This window comes from Anopheles cruzii, chromosome 2 (assembly GCF_943734635.1).
Source record: "Anopheles cruzii chromosome 2, idAnoCruzAS_RS32_06, whole genome shotgun sequence".
Classification (NCBI taxonomy): domain Eukaryota; kingdom Metazoa; phylum Arthropoda; class Insecta; order Diptera; family Culicidae; genus Anopheles; species Anopheles cruzii.
The window spans coordinates 36,866,630-36,880,021 of record NC_069144.1 but is presented as its reverse complement, the minus strand read 5'-3'; the positions used below and the strand labels follow the sequence as shown (position 1 = coordinate 36,880,021).

Genomic DNA, 13,392 nt, shown 5'->3' with positions numbered 1-13,392 from the left:
GTGAACTACAATTAATATTAAAGTTGGGAGTCATTCAGTGACATCCTTTAAAAGTTTGGAAAAGTGCTTTGATGGACGATAAAGAAGTAAGTTGAGTGGTTTGTTTGAGAGGGCTTCTCATGATCCCCACACGACGAACAGGCGAGTGGCTCAACCGTCTGAAGGAACCGCACCGTCTGAAGCGCGCGTTTACCTAATGATGGCGATGTGCAAGATAAAAGGATTATGCTGTAATCAAACGGCATCGTGAGCAATCAAACTCATTAAAAACATGCATTACCATAAAGCAACGGTACCGTCAACTGTCTCAAGTGCCATCGTTTGGCGCCAAGCTCCGGTGGCGGCTCCCCACTCTGAATGGGTAATCGGATTAAGTATGTCACATTTCATTTGTTGCTCCGTGCAACGTGAAAATTATGGACGATTTTTACTGCCCCTCCGCCAGCGTCTGCCAGCGTTGCGATAAAGAATGGCACTTTCGTGAGGGCCCACGAAGAAGGAATCTCGAGCAGGCAGGGACGAGCACGTACCGTACACCGCCCAGCCCAGGAGATCCTTTCGGCGGTTCTTATGCGAACGACAGCAGCCGCTTGTGCCGCGTACGTTGTTGGAACCGAGAAAATGGATCCAGCATCTCACCCCCGACGAGGGCCTTCAATTGCCAATATCAGATGCAATTGAACGGCGACTGAACGAGTTTCGTGGGAGATAAATTTGATGCTTAGCATCGGTGCACCTTTTCCATTTTTCAAGACTTTTCGGCCTGGATTTGGCCTGTTTGGCACCGGATCCATTTCGTGGCACCATTTCCTTCGTCGGAGGTGGAACCGGAGCGCGCGCTTCCGTGCGAACACACTCGGGGGCCAATAAAGAAGTTTGATTGTTACGTCAGATGCGGCAAAGAACTAGCGTCTTAACTTTTGCATCGCTTCGCCGAGTGCCGATTGCAGTGGTCTCACAATTTGTGCCAAGTCCCGAAGTCGCGGGCGAATCACGATGAGGTTAACAGGATCAATTAGACGCGAACCGCGCTTTAGAAGCCGCGCGTGGTTCCGTGCGCGGCTGTTGTGGTGCCAATAGACAGCAAAAAACCCCAAGCTTCGTTTCAGATTCGATTGGAAACATTTGGAGGAAATAATGGTTACAGCACCAGCCAGGGCAAATAACATTCGCGGGCGAAACGCGAAAACGTGACTTTGGGTGAGTTTAGGGATGCGATGCTACCGAATACGGAACCGTATCGAAACCATTTCTATTGGTCGAAGTTCGTGGTTGTTGCGAATGTTGTTTCAGTAATCCTCAGGCGGTAATGGTCTATTTGATTATCAACAAAATAGTGTTCAATGCGAATGTAGTTTGTCGATGGCCAGTGTTTAGAGTTGTAAAGCAAACTTAAACTGCTTCAATCGAAAGTGTGTAGCGAAGTAACAAAAGTAGATTTCGAACTCAATTTAAATAAAGCATTATAACACGACAGTGTCCTATGCACTTAACGTTAACATTTTTGTGCTATACATAACTGATTTGAAGTATTAAAATTTACCGTACCGACTTCAGACAACGAAGCCAGATTGTATGCATTAGAAAATGCAACTATTGAACCATCCGCTGCGAATGCATACAAACGGTATCGTTTACCGTTGGTAGATTTAAAACAGATCAACTTCAATTTGGTTCCCTTCCGACAAACTAGAGCACACACGAAGCCAAAAAAATATTGGTCAACTGTGATCGCACGAAACGGCACCGGCGGGCCACGGACACCGGTGGACACCCAGAGGACGGGAAGCATTTCGTGATGCAATGTTTCGATTTCTCCAATCAAGAGCGGGTAAATTCTGGACCGATCGTTCCGATCGTTAACTGATCGCGCGATTCGATTCCGCCGCGCCGCAGTTCCACCGATGATCATTCGGCGTTTACAAACACGTCAGCGGTGGCTGCCGACGATGATGGTCATGATGCCGCGACGGTTTAGAAAACAAAACAAAATGATTTAAATTCCAGACCCCGCGGTCGATCGGAGCGATTGGCATTGACATTGAAAAACGGCCGGCTCATGCTGGTGGACGTAATGTTTATTGAGTCCGAGCCCCGGGGGAGGTTTCAATCACGGATCCTTCTAGTGACTAATCGATTGATCGGACGCCGGTTCTAAGCCGGAAGGGAGCCAAATTGTGGGCATGATTTGCATTTCTACCGAGTCGGTGCGGAAGGGCCGCTGGAAGGACGGGGCCGGCCGGAGGGCCGGACTGGCGCCGTCCTGTTGTGCGAAATTTGTTTGCCAAACCCGCCGAATGTTTTCTCAACGTCGTCATTCGATAGACGCAATAGAACTTCGCTACGCAACGACCCTGGACTTTGCGCAGGACATGATTAATGATGGGTACCACGTAATAGATCTAGACGATTTTCACTCAGACGAGCTGATAGCAATCGATGAAAGTGGATCGATCCGGACCGATTGGGAGCGTGAAGGAGTCAGTATTTCACAACAACGCAATGCATCGCAGAAAGTGCTGCGCAAATAGGACAAAAACTAAATTAAAACTAAAACTAAATTGTTGTAATCTTGCGTTGATAAATTATTACATTATATTATGTGTGATAAATTCATTCTTAGAGCATTAGCTTTAACGCCCGATGAGACAATCATTACATCGTCCTCATACAGAAACTGGCAGCTGTCGGAGTACAAAAATACACCTAAATGTTCGTTCGCTAACTTGTCCTTCGTTTTCTCATGGGAACTGAGTTGACTAGTGGTGTTCTCAGCATGTGGATACATATTGTAAACTTTACTTGTTCTGGTTCTGTTCCAAATCCTATTAACAAATAGTTGGCAGGATTTCGAATCGATCTACCGCATTATATGGGTCACATACCAAGTGCGGAAAACATACGGCAAAACCAAGTTCTGAAGTTCAACTTGTAGTTCAACAAAAACGAACCGAGTTCTAAAGTGGAACTATAATAAAGTACAAATTCTGACAAACACACACTCACGCCTGGGGCACGCATATTGAAAGTTACGCCGGCGGCAAATGCTTCCGAACCTCAACCTTATCGCATTTCGCGATGGAAGTGCTTTCAAGCGGAATAAACCCTGAAATCCTTGCTGAGCTTCCGCGCAAATGAGACGCCGCGAAACTCCTGCAAACCGAATGACAATCGGCGGAGTTGTGTGGCGGAAAATATGGTTTCCGGTGCCACTCGTGGCTCGTTCATCACCGGCGCTTCTCAAACAACGCTTGAACCACGCGAGCAGCGCGTTAAATGTTTAATTGTGTTACGGTGGCCCCCGGAACCTGGCGAATGCGTGCGGAACGCTGCCTAATATTTGTGGCGGAAAATTAAATTTTCCAATTTCGTGTATTGCCTCTGCCTCGGGGAGAAAACGGCCGTTGTCAGTTCACCTGCGGCGGCGCTCCTGTAGCGTCATCTTGCGGTTGCAAAACGCTCGTCGCCTCATTACGGGCCAGCCGCCGTGCATCGCAACACCAGCCGCGAGGCAACAGCTTTCCAGGTGGATGCAGGTCCCGATTATGGATTTGATCCGCTGCGCACAGGGCTCTTGTGCGATAAAATACTTTTAATTAAACCAAAACCCCACCGAGACCGGGAGGGGGCCGGGGTTGGGTCGCTCCCCAAAATGGACCAAAGCGTCCCTATCGTCGTCGTTGTCGCCGGGCCCGGCCAGGCGTGTGGTTTTTCGCGAAACTTTCGGCCGACGCGATAAATCGCCCGGTCCCGGACCATTCGGTCGGGTGGTTTTTAATTGTTTTGAGTTATTTACGGGCAGCACCGATTTATGGCACGCACGGTTTAACGTGCCACCATTTCGGGCGTGCGTACGATCCACATTCTCGGCACCGGGAACGGGTCAGGCGGGTCAGCGCGCGATGTTTGATATTAATCGACATTTCTATGAATCGAGCTGGAAACGTGAAGTGATAGTGTGGGCCGAACGAGGGTTTCGCATTTCCATGCCACCCCGGCGCGGTGGGTGTTGAGCCGTGAAATGGCCGAAAACACGTTTTGGCCGTGGCCGGGAAAAACATAAACAGCGCTCCGAGCGTCAATGGCCGGCAGAGGGTGTTAGTTTCAACCCCACGTTCGTCGGCGGTATTCGAAGAACGCATTTTAATTAACGGAATGCACTTTATTGCATTAGCATTAGGATTCGATGAGGGGATGACTCGATTGCAGAGCGGATGCGACGGGAGCGGATGCGTGTTCGGATCCCCGAATGAACGGATTATGGGGTTATGCGCTTGTTTCGGGTGCCGGGCGACATGCCACCGGTTTTAATGATGCTTTCCAATAACATTGCGCATCCTTTAGTGGGTCTGTCGAACTCCAATCAAATTGCACGCCCCACTTCTGGGACCCCACTGCAGATAAACCGCGCTCTCGCATCTTCTCGGCGCTCTAATGCCATAAAAAAGGTTTCGTTTCTCTGCAGCTTTAAATTGGATTCGTTTCACTTTTCCGATGGCGAATTATTTGCCGATTTGTGGATAGATAAGACGCGGATTTGATGAGACAGACGTTCTCTCACTGCATCAAACGGACCGGTTCGATGTGTGCCAATTTTTGATTGCTTCAAAATTTACCACAAATTTTTTCGTTTACGATGCAAAAGAACTTCAACTGCAGGTAACACATGGGCTGAAAAATCCCGAACACATAGATGTTAGCGCCAGTGTTATTGCATTCTCTGCTTTTTCAGTTAGTGCTTATCTTCAAAAGAAAGCTGTTAAAATTTCATGATATTCTACTCATAAGTTTGTGAGTTATAGTATTGTGCTAAGAGTGACACTACTTTCGTTATTTTTAAACAATCGATCACAAATAACTTCGTGTTCGTACATTTTACACTGCTTCTTGATGGGAAAAAATACCGTTCAAACGAAGCAATGACTTGAAAAGTGTTACAAGGGCTCCATCAGAAACAACAATAAAACATTGCAGTAACACCAGAAAATATTTAAAAAATCCATAAAATCGATTTGAATGATCGAAAAGTGAAGTGACGTGCTGATACCAAAACGTGTATCAAAAGAACGTGTTGGCTTCATATTATATGAACATTTGACTATGAGAAAGTCCAGCTGGAATGAGGAATCAAAACGATCGTCTTCTGAGTTGCTCTTTAACTGGTGAACCTCGTTCAAAGTACCCGAAAACACTACAATCGGTTGGAAAGGTTAGGTCCTCGGTATTTTGGGATCGAAGAATAATCGACTACCTTGAGAGGGAAAATCAATAAAAATAGTGACAAAACTACATGAATTGAACCTCGAATTGCTCCCACATCCACCGTATTCATAAATTTTGTTTCCCAACGACTACTGGCTGTTCGCAGACCTGGTTCCCACTAGTTGGAAATTTCGCTCTAATGAAGGGGTTATCGCTGAAAATGTTGTATATTTCAAAACAAAAAAATAAATCATGCTACAAAAGAGGTATTAATATGTTAGAGCGGCGATGAAATGATTATGGGGGTCTTGATGGAGATTAGGTTGATGAATAATGCTAATTTCGACCAAAACAGACCCGGGACTTTTCAATCCATGTGTTATGAACTTTCGGCTCACGGTTTTCGTCCGATTTGGGAATCGGATAGACTGAGTGGCCCCGGCGAAGAGCAACTCTAAGACTTCCTTCAGACCGCTACCGCTACGTACGAGTTTCGATAGAAATCTTTCGCTTCTTCTCCGAAAGCTTCTTGAAAGGTGAACCAGGACGAAGAAGGCCTAACGAGTTGAGAAGATTAAACCGTCGAAACGGAAGGATACCCCAAACAAGAAAAAACCCCTTAATAGAGCCCTTTTAAAGTAGCAGGTTGGGCACGGGGCATCCTTTCCGTCGCCTTCCGAAGGGTTTTACGGGGGCCCCGTCCGACCGGGCTTATCTTCCGGCGCAAAGTTTCGAAAGGCGTCCATCACACGGAATGAAAGGACCGTCCGGAAGGCGCGAATTTGGGAAACTCAAACATTTCAATCACTTCACCCGTCACTCGCGCGCCGTTCTCCGCCGTCCGATTGCCGCAAGCCTCCGGACAGCAGAAACGGTGTTTACGGTTGATTTGTGTCGGGTGACTATAATTGTTCGCGAGCTGTGCACGAAATGTAGATGGACAAAAATTAATTTCGATTAATTCATTGCTCTCTTCCTCTCTCTCTCTCTCTTTCTGTCGAAACACTTTGTGGTGACCGAAGCATTGGCATTTGACAGTGACGGTGACATCGAAAATTGGGTTGTCAGCCACGGTGGTCCGAACAGCACTCCGAGGAGAGCTTGAGGGTTGAAGAAATTAAATAAGCGAGGCGCAGGTGACCACAGAGTCACCACCACCGCCAGGGACCATCGAAGGTCCTTCCGCGCACGGACATTGGATGGTTGATATTTTTGTTTCCCCCATTTGACGCATTACAACTCGCCGTCGTGATGGCTCCTGAAGGCCGGGACGGCCGAGTTTGGCCCCGCCACAAGCCGCGGACATGCTTGGCGCCAAGTTGAAGTGAACTTTTACGCCCCAATCAACGAAACTTTTGACGACTTGTGTTTTGTTTCAGGGGTTGGTGTGGCGAGTGCGTGGAACGGGGGTCCCAGGAAACTTGGAGATGTCTGTTTTGCTTCTCTATTAGCTCGGTGCGCACGGTTCCATCTGCTGGAGATTGGTGTTCGGTTTGGTTTCTCGTTTTTTCTCGCCCGAACTTTCTATTGTTACTTCTTATCTCCATAGGCGGTGGCGGGGCTGCGGGAGCATATGCTGGGGACATGAAGCTTGATCGTCATGAAAAGGTCGGTAGCAAGAGAATGTTAAATCAAACAAGGACACCAGAATGTCCACAAAAGTGAGCAGCGGCGTTTGTCCTCATTTCGAGTTTGGATGCGCCGTTAAAGGCAGACCTGAATTATTAACTTGGTCCGCACTTTTCCATAATGATTATCTGTGTCCTGAAATTATATCGAATGCTTGCGGATGTGCTTAAGAAAACTGAAAATTATGTTTAAATCATATTTAAGTTCGTTCCATCGATAAATATCGCAAAAAGCAATCATCTGTTGTAAAATCCGCAAAACTTCAGCGCTGCAAATGGTCGCGCGCTTGTAGGCAAATCAATTCCCAAGTCCATTCTATGCAGGTGCTCCATAAATTATGACACCCGCCAGTCCGGTTCATTCAATTATAAACGGATGGACTGCGAGCAACCCGAAGCTCATCCCGGGAAAGAAGCGCTCCCAGGAGGCAACTTTTTTGTAGGGAATCTTCCCAAAAGGCGCCTCCATCTACCGCAGGTCGAGGTGGGTCTTCTCGTGGGCGAAATTTTAATTGAAATGTCATTCCAATAAACCCAGACCGCGGCCACGACCTGCACCCGATTCCGGCTCGATTCGATTCGGAACCGTGGACCACTTCAGCTCCGCTAGCCACCCGGCACGGCAAGGACGGCGAGTCGCGTCCCTTTTTTGTATCTATTATCATTCCATTCGATAGCCAATCTTATGTAAATGTCGCGAAATATTCACGAACTTTGCTCCTACTGACAACCGTAAGAAAAAAACAGCTCAGCCCCCCAGGCGACTACGTGGTGAGTTTTCAAAAACGAATCGGACCGGCGAGAAACATGGCGCAGATTTTGGGAAACCCAACCCAACCGACACTTGCCGACGCGGGCCTCACTTGAAGTGCTCGAAATTCAATAAATTGTACCGGGAACTGCGAAGACGCACACGGACCACGATCGGGCCAATCGATGAGACGCGGGCACGTCTCGGGCACGGCATGTAAAAGGATCATCCGTACTGCAATTCGAGGCAAAGCAAAGCAGACTGCGACCGACGGGCGTAAGGACGACGTTCACTCGTTCACGTAAGCAACGGCTCCAGCAAGCATAGGGGGCTTCTTGATTCATGTTACGTTCTGTTAGAATTTCATTGCCATATCAGTCAGTGCCACACTTCCGGCAGCCCCTCGTCCTGGTGGCGTCATCATAAATCACGTGCGTTCTGTGAGGGCCGATTGAGAGGAAGGAGCCTGTAGCTGAGGACTGTACACCGACCCATAGATCATGAGCAAACAAACGATAGAAGCAAGTGACTCGGTGTGCAATGGAAATCAAGAACTTGTTATATGTGCGTCTGTGTTTATAGTCCACATTCTGAGACAGTGAAGTGCCAACCGGAAAAGCCTCGTCCTCACTAAGCAACCTAGCAAGGCCACGGAAACTACAATGTGACCGATTTAAAGTGATTGCTAAATTGCCGTGATGTGCAACATCTATATATTAGGTTGGGGAAAAAGTAATCGTTTAAAGCTGATACTTTACACTTAAAACACTGCTTTCACTGTTTATTGTTTGTTCCATTCGTTTGTGAATCACAGGGTGTTAACAATGGAAGTCACCACAGAGAAAATTCGGTACGTTTTACAATTTTTCTTTAAAAAAAGGGGAAAATTTAAGCTAGGCCACTGAAATTTTGCATGATGTTTATGCTGCCAATACTCTAACAGCTAGTTAGGTGTAATTTTGGTTCCATCGACCCACTTCAGTTATTTTCGATGTTCATGGTGCACCTCGCCCAGGCAGACACGTCATCGAAAATGTCGATAAAATCACAGAAATAATCGAAGTAGATCGGCATGTTAGTAATCAGAGCATCGGCCAGGAGCTAAATATTAACCATCAGACAATTTTAAGCCATTTGCGCAAAGCTGGATTTAGAACGAAAGCTTGATGTTAGGGCGCTACTCTATTTCCGCACAAAAAAATTATGGATCGAATTTCCATCTGCCAAGTTTTGGATGACTGTCTGAAAATGATCGTGGTCTAAGCGTGGTGAAGCAGCTAAACCGGTGGTCAAACTAGGACTTATGGCCAGTAAGGTTCTACTGGGTATATGGTGGGACTTGAAAGGAACCGTTTATTGTGAGTTGCTTCCGTATAGCCAAACGCTAAATTCAGAACTCTACTGTCAATTACTGAACCGTTCGAAGCTAGCAATTGACCAGAAACGACCAGAATCGGCCAACGGAAGAGATGTTGTGTTCCACCAGGACAACGAAATGTTACGCACGTCTTTTGAGACTCGCCAGAATGTCCGGGAGCTTGGTTGGAACGTTGGAAAGTAATGCATCCACCGTATAGTCCGGACCTTGCACCAAGCGATTGACACCTTATTCGCGCAATAAAAAATTTCCTGAATGATGAAAAATTTAAATCAAGAAAAGATTGTGGACAATGATTGCTCGATTTGTTTGCCAATAACGACCAAGACTTTTATAGGAGAAGCATTATGAAGCTACTTTTAAAAAGGCTACACATTTTCCAACAAAACGGTGCATATTTGACGCAAATCGGACAGTTGAAAGTATCTTAAATAAAGTTTTAAAGTACACGCAAAAATAATGGATTTCTTTTTAGACTAGCTTATATTTGTAACCGAAAGGAACAGTTCGAACGTACGTGTCGTTTCCAAATTCCATAAATCTTGAATGATTTCAGTTGGGACCCTATCTTTAAGGCTCTTGTGCCGTTCTGGTCAATGAAGCTGACTGGCGCTGTTAGTGGTAAAAATTAACATTACATAGCTTACCATTGAAAATCACCCTTACATTTCTAAATGTACAGATTCTTTTCAACCTACAACGAAATATTCCTTCACATTCAGTTCCATCGTATTTTCAAGCCAGGGGATAGAATCGTTGCCCATTTAAGTCGATTCTACAAGTTGGAATAGATTTGTGCAGCAGATTGATGCCAGCCACAGATACCAAATTACAATATTTAATTGTCAATCGTTTCAGCATGGGGAACCGTTCTGGTAACTTGAGAAGATCTTCGTCCGTTAACTTCGTGCCACGAAGATTACATGAGAAGAAATGGATTAGATAAAACAACAAGATTATATACATTTCTTTGCTCCTGAATTCTTACGCACTTACCTTTTTACACGTTTTCAATGTCAAGCAACGAACATTGCTGTGAGGGAAAACAACATTGCGCACGGGACAGCTTATTAAAACAAGTTCCTTCAGTCGAGCCAACTGATCAATTCTGGCCAAGGCATCGCTTTCCTCCTGCGGATATTAAAGTGAATACAGTAACCACACTGGCAATAAAAGAATGCAATTTGTAACTCACCTGATCATCGGCCGTAAATAGCAAATCCAAGAAACTGAGATTCTTAAAGTTTTCGCAGATGAAATGTAAAGCTGGGGTATCTACGATCGTCGTCAAGCTGCTTATTTGTGGAGCAATTTCAAAGAGTTTCTTCAAAAAATCCACACCAACAGAATAGCTCTGATAAATAAAATCGAAGGATTTGAGGGAAGGAATTGTTCCGCATCCATGAAGCATGCCTACATTAAAAAGAACTTCATCGAGTCCAATAAATGTGAGATGCTACAAAAATTAATATTATAATCAATTTTCCAAAAAGAATTTTTCATATAGTATTGCTTACCTCCAATTTGGTTAATTGCGGCAAGGACTCGAACAGACTTTCAGTCGTATCGCTCAACATATGCACTGTCAACTCGGTCAGCAACTTACAGTGGCCCGTAATGGTTGTAATGAGCAATTTGTCAATTGAAGGGCTGGTAATATCAAGTGTTCGAAGCTGAGGATGCCTTTGTAGAAAATTCCGCGTTGATTCGGAATGTTGCTCATCGTAATCATGGTTTGGAACTAATTTCAACCGCTCTAAACGAGGAAAACTCAGTCTCAAAAAATCAATGGTAATGCCACTCTCACGAAGATCTACCGAAATATGTCTTAATTGTTCTTTGAAGTGTTGGTATATAGATAGTTGACGTTTTGAAAAACAGCCCATCTTCAGGGATTGTAAATTAGGCGCGATTTCAATACAATTTAAGGCTTCCGACGCCCAACCATGATTAAATATTACAAACTTCAGCTCTTTCAATTGTTCCAAGACCGGCCATGATGGAGACGAATCGGAAATAAATTGTTCGTTAGTTTTTAGATATGCAGCACCAATTTGTAAACTTTGAACATTGCGCAATTCTAGCAATATCTCTCGAAACTTGGAATAGTCCGTGCGCATAGCTTCGCTAAAGTAGAAATAGACGTTCACGTATTTTCTTTTAGTGCTCAGTTGGAATTGATCTTGATCTTGATTATTATTGATATGTAATACTACGCGTTTCATGCGCCGTCCAGAAAATGTTAGAAATGACCACCTCCGACACACCAGGGAAGCCACCTTCAATTCTTCCACGTCTAGGTGGTCGAAAATGTAGCACCACATCTGTAAAAATGAGTCACTTATTACCCGAGACAATCGATTTGGTCAAACACTTTGAATCACCTACTTCGTCTGGTAAATCCGCCATCATCATGGTTCCAACTTATTCTTTTGTCGCGTCGAGAAATTTCTAACACTGCAACAGTCAAACAATACGGCGCGTCGTTGCACAAAATTGTGAAGCGAAGAATCGGTGGAGCAACTTCGGATGAAATTATGGAGAGCCGTAGAAACTAAGAACCAGATTTTTAGAATCGATAGAACAATTAACTCGGTCACATTTATTACTTTCTCTGCACGTGCGATGTGAACTTTGATAATGAGCTGCAACAAGGTCATCCTCTTCTTCCCTCTTTCTCTTCTTGCCTCTTTCGTTTCTTCTTTTGTACGTTCAATTCCATCTTGAATTCAGATTTTATATAGATAACTTTCTTGGTAGTTGCTCTATTTTTTGCGTTTTAAATTGCCGTACCGTTTAAACTAACTGTAAATGTTTATAAAGAAGACCAAGCGATGCCGCAACTTGGGCACTAAACTCATTAAAATCCAATTTAAAGCGTAAGGTTAACCTCGGTGTGCAGTAATCGCGTTGTCATTTTGCAGATTTCAATTTTTTAATCGGAAGTTGATACTGACACATATCGGAATGCACCCAAGGAGCCACGATCTGTCGAATCGTCGGCGCGCCGACGACACGGACACCAAAACGGACACTAGTCGTCGTTAGAGTGTCCCTTTTGCCGACGATACGGACTATAGTCGTCGTTAATGTGAGAAATCAGTCCGGTCGTCGGCAAAAGGGACACTCTAACGACGATTAGAGTCCGTATCGTCAGCAGAAAGGACACTTCAAAGCTGACCGTTTTGACAACGCCTGTTTTATGGCTTGTGAGACTTGTTTGTTTACATTAGAACGGTGTATCGTACCGTGTGTGTTATGTGTGTTTGCCAAACATTCTACGCAGTAGGCGGCGACGGCGGGTCAGTGTAGTTCGTTTCGTTTATTTCGTTGGTTGTTCCGTGTTATGGGTCAAACTAATCGTTTAAATAATTCTAGTTTTGTGCACCGATTGATGTCTTGTTCTATTTCAGCTCCGTACTTGGTCCATCGACAAATAGTAAAAACGTCGTCAAGCGTACCCGTCCAAACCCCGCTGCCGCCAGATACATACACAGCGACTGTACCCGATCCAGATCCAGGCATGTACCCGACGGCATGAATAAATGGTGTATTGCCATTCATTTGGTTTTGGAACGAGCATTTGGTGTGCGGCGATATGTTTCGAATCAGTTCAAACATTATAAAGGTAAGTAAGGTGTAAAGAAATGTATTTAGTGAAATGAGTATCAGTTTCGTTGCAGGTTAGACGAGTGCTGGATGACTTGGAATTGAATGAGAGCGATGTGAGCAGCAACTGCCAGGGAATCCAGCCAACCAACTGGACAAAGAGGTATGACAAGAAAAGTGGTATGCGTGGCGAGGGTGTTGCAGACATTCCTGCGCCAAAGCAACTGTACGGTCATGCGTGAGATAATCTATCAATCAGTAGTTCGGTTCAGTGGATTGTGAATCAGTGAATCGGTGGTAATGTTGCAGCTCACTGTGTGGGCCCTTTGCTGTGGGGTCGTTAGCGACGAAGGGGACCTGTTTTGAGCACTGATAGTGGGTTAACGCCAAAACGCGGTGTTCGTAACCCGTGACAAATACCCAAAAAAAAAATGCCGCCAGCAAGCAATTATAGTTTGTTAAATCTGGTTTTTAGCGACACTGATCGTCGTTTGTGGGCCACATGGATTCACTGATCGTCAAACGTAACATTAAACTGAAATGGCCAACCGTAAAATGGTTTTCGTTTGATGTTCCAATTCCCCGTTGTAGCGCTAATGTTTATTGTAACTTGCTAATGTTTATTTACTTTATGTTTCGTTTTAGAACACAAGCTTGTCATGGTGGGACTGCACAACGCCGACAAGACGACCATTCTGTACCAGTTTGTGATGAACGAGGTGGTTCACACGACCGATCGGATCGAACGTGGAAGAGGTACGCACGCAGTTTACCAGATGACCAGTGGCCACTTCGTAACGTGCACCACGCAGCTGTCAAAAGTT

At 45.2% G+C, this 13,392-nt stretch overlaps 1 protein-coding gene across 1 annotated transcript; it reads right to left on the bottom strand.

Moving 5' to 3' along the window:
* Positions 1-9,520: 9,520 nt before the first annotated feature.
* On the bottom strand, positions 9,521-10,536 carry LOC128278983 (uncharacterized). The gene is made up of 4 exons (XM_053017706.1): positions 10,477-10,536; positions 10,155-10,313; positions 9,956-10,090; positions 9,521-9,862 (listed from the first exon to the last, which is right to left on the bottom strand). The coding sequence occupies exons 1-4, from the start codon at positions 10,534-10,536 to the stop codon at positions 9,695-9,697; spliced, it is 522 nt and encodes a 173-aa protein (XP_052873666.1). The 3' UTR covers positions 9,521-9,694.
* Between the last annotated feature and the right edge of the window lie 2,856 nt (positions 10,537-13,392).

Coding starts and splice junctions, on each gene's coding strand:
- LOC128278983 (XM_053017706.1), bottom strand. CDS start 10,536: ATGTTGAGCGATACGACTGAAAGTCTGTTCGAGTCCTTGCCGCAATTA. Junction 10,314..10,476: donor CGCAATTAACCAAATTGGAG/GTAAGCAATACT, acceptor TTTATTTATCAG/AGCTATTCTGTTGGTGTGGA. Junction 9,863..9,955: donor CATTGAAAACGTGTAAAAAG/GTAAGTGCGTAA, acceptor CGTGGCACGAAG/TTAACGGACGAAGATCTTCT.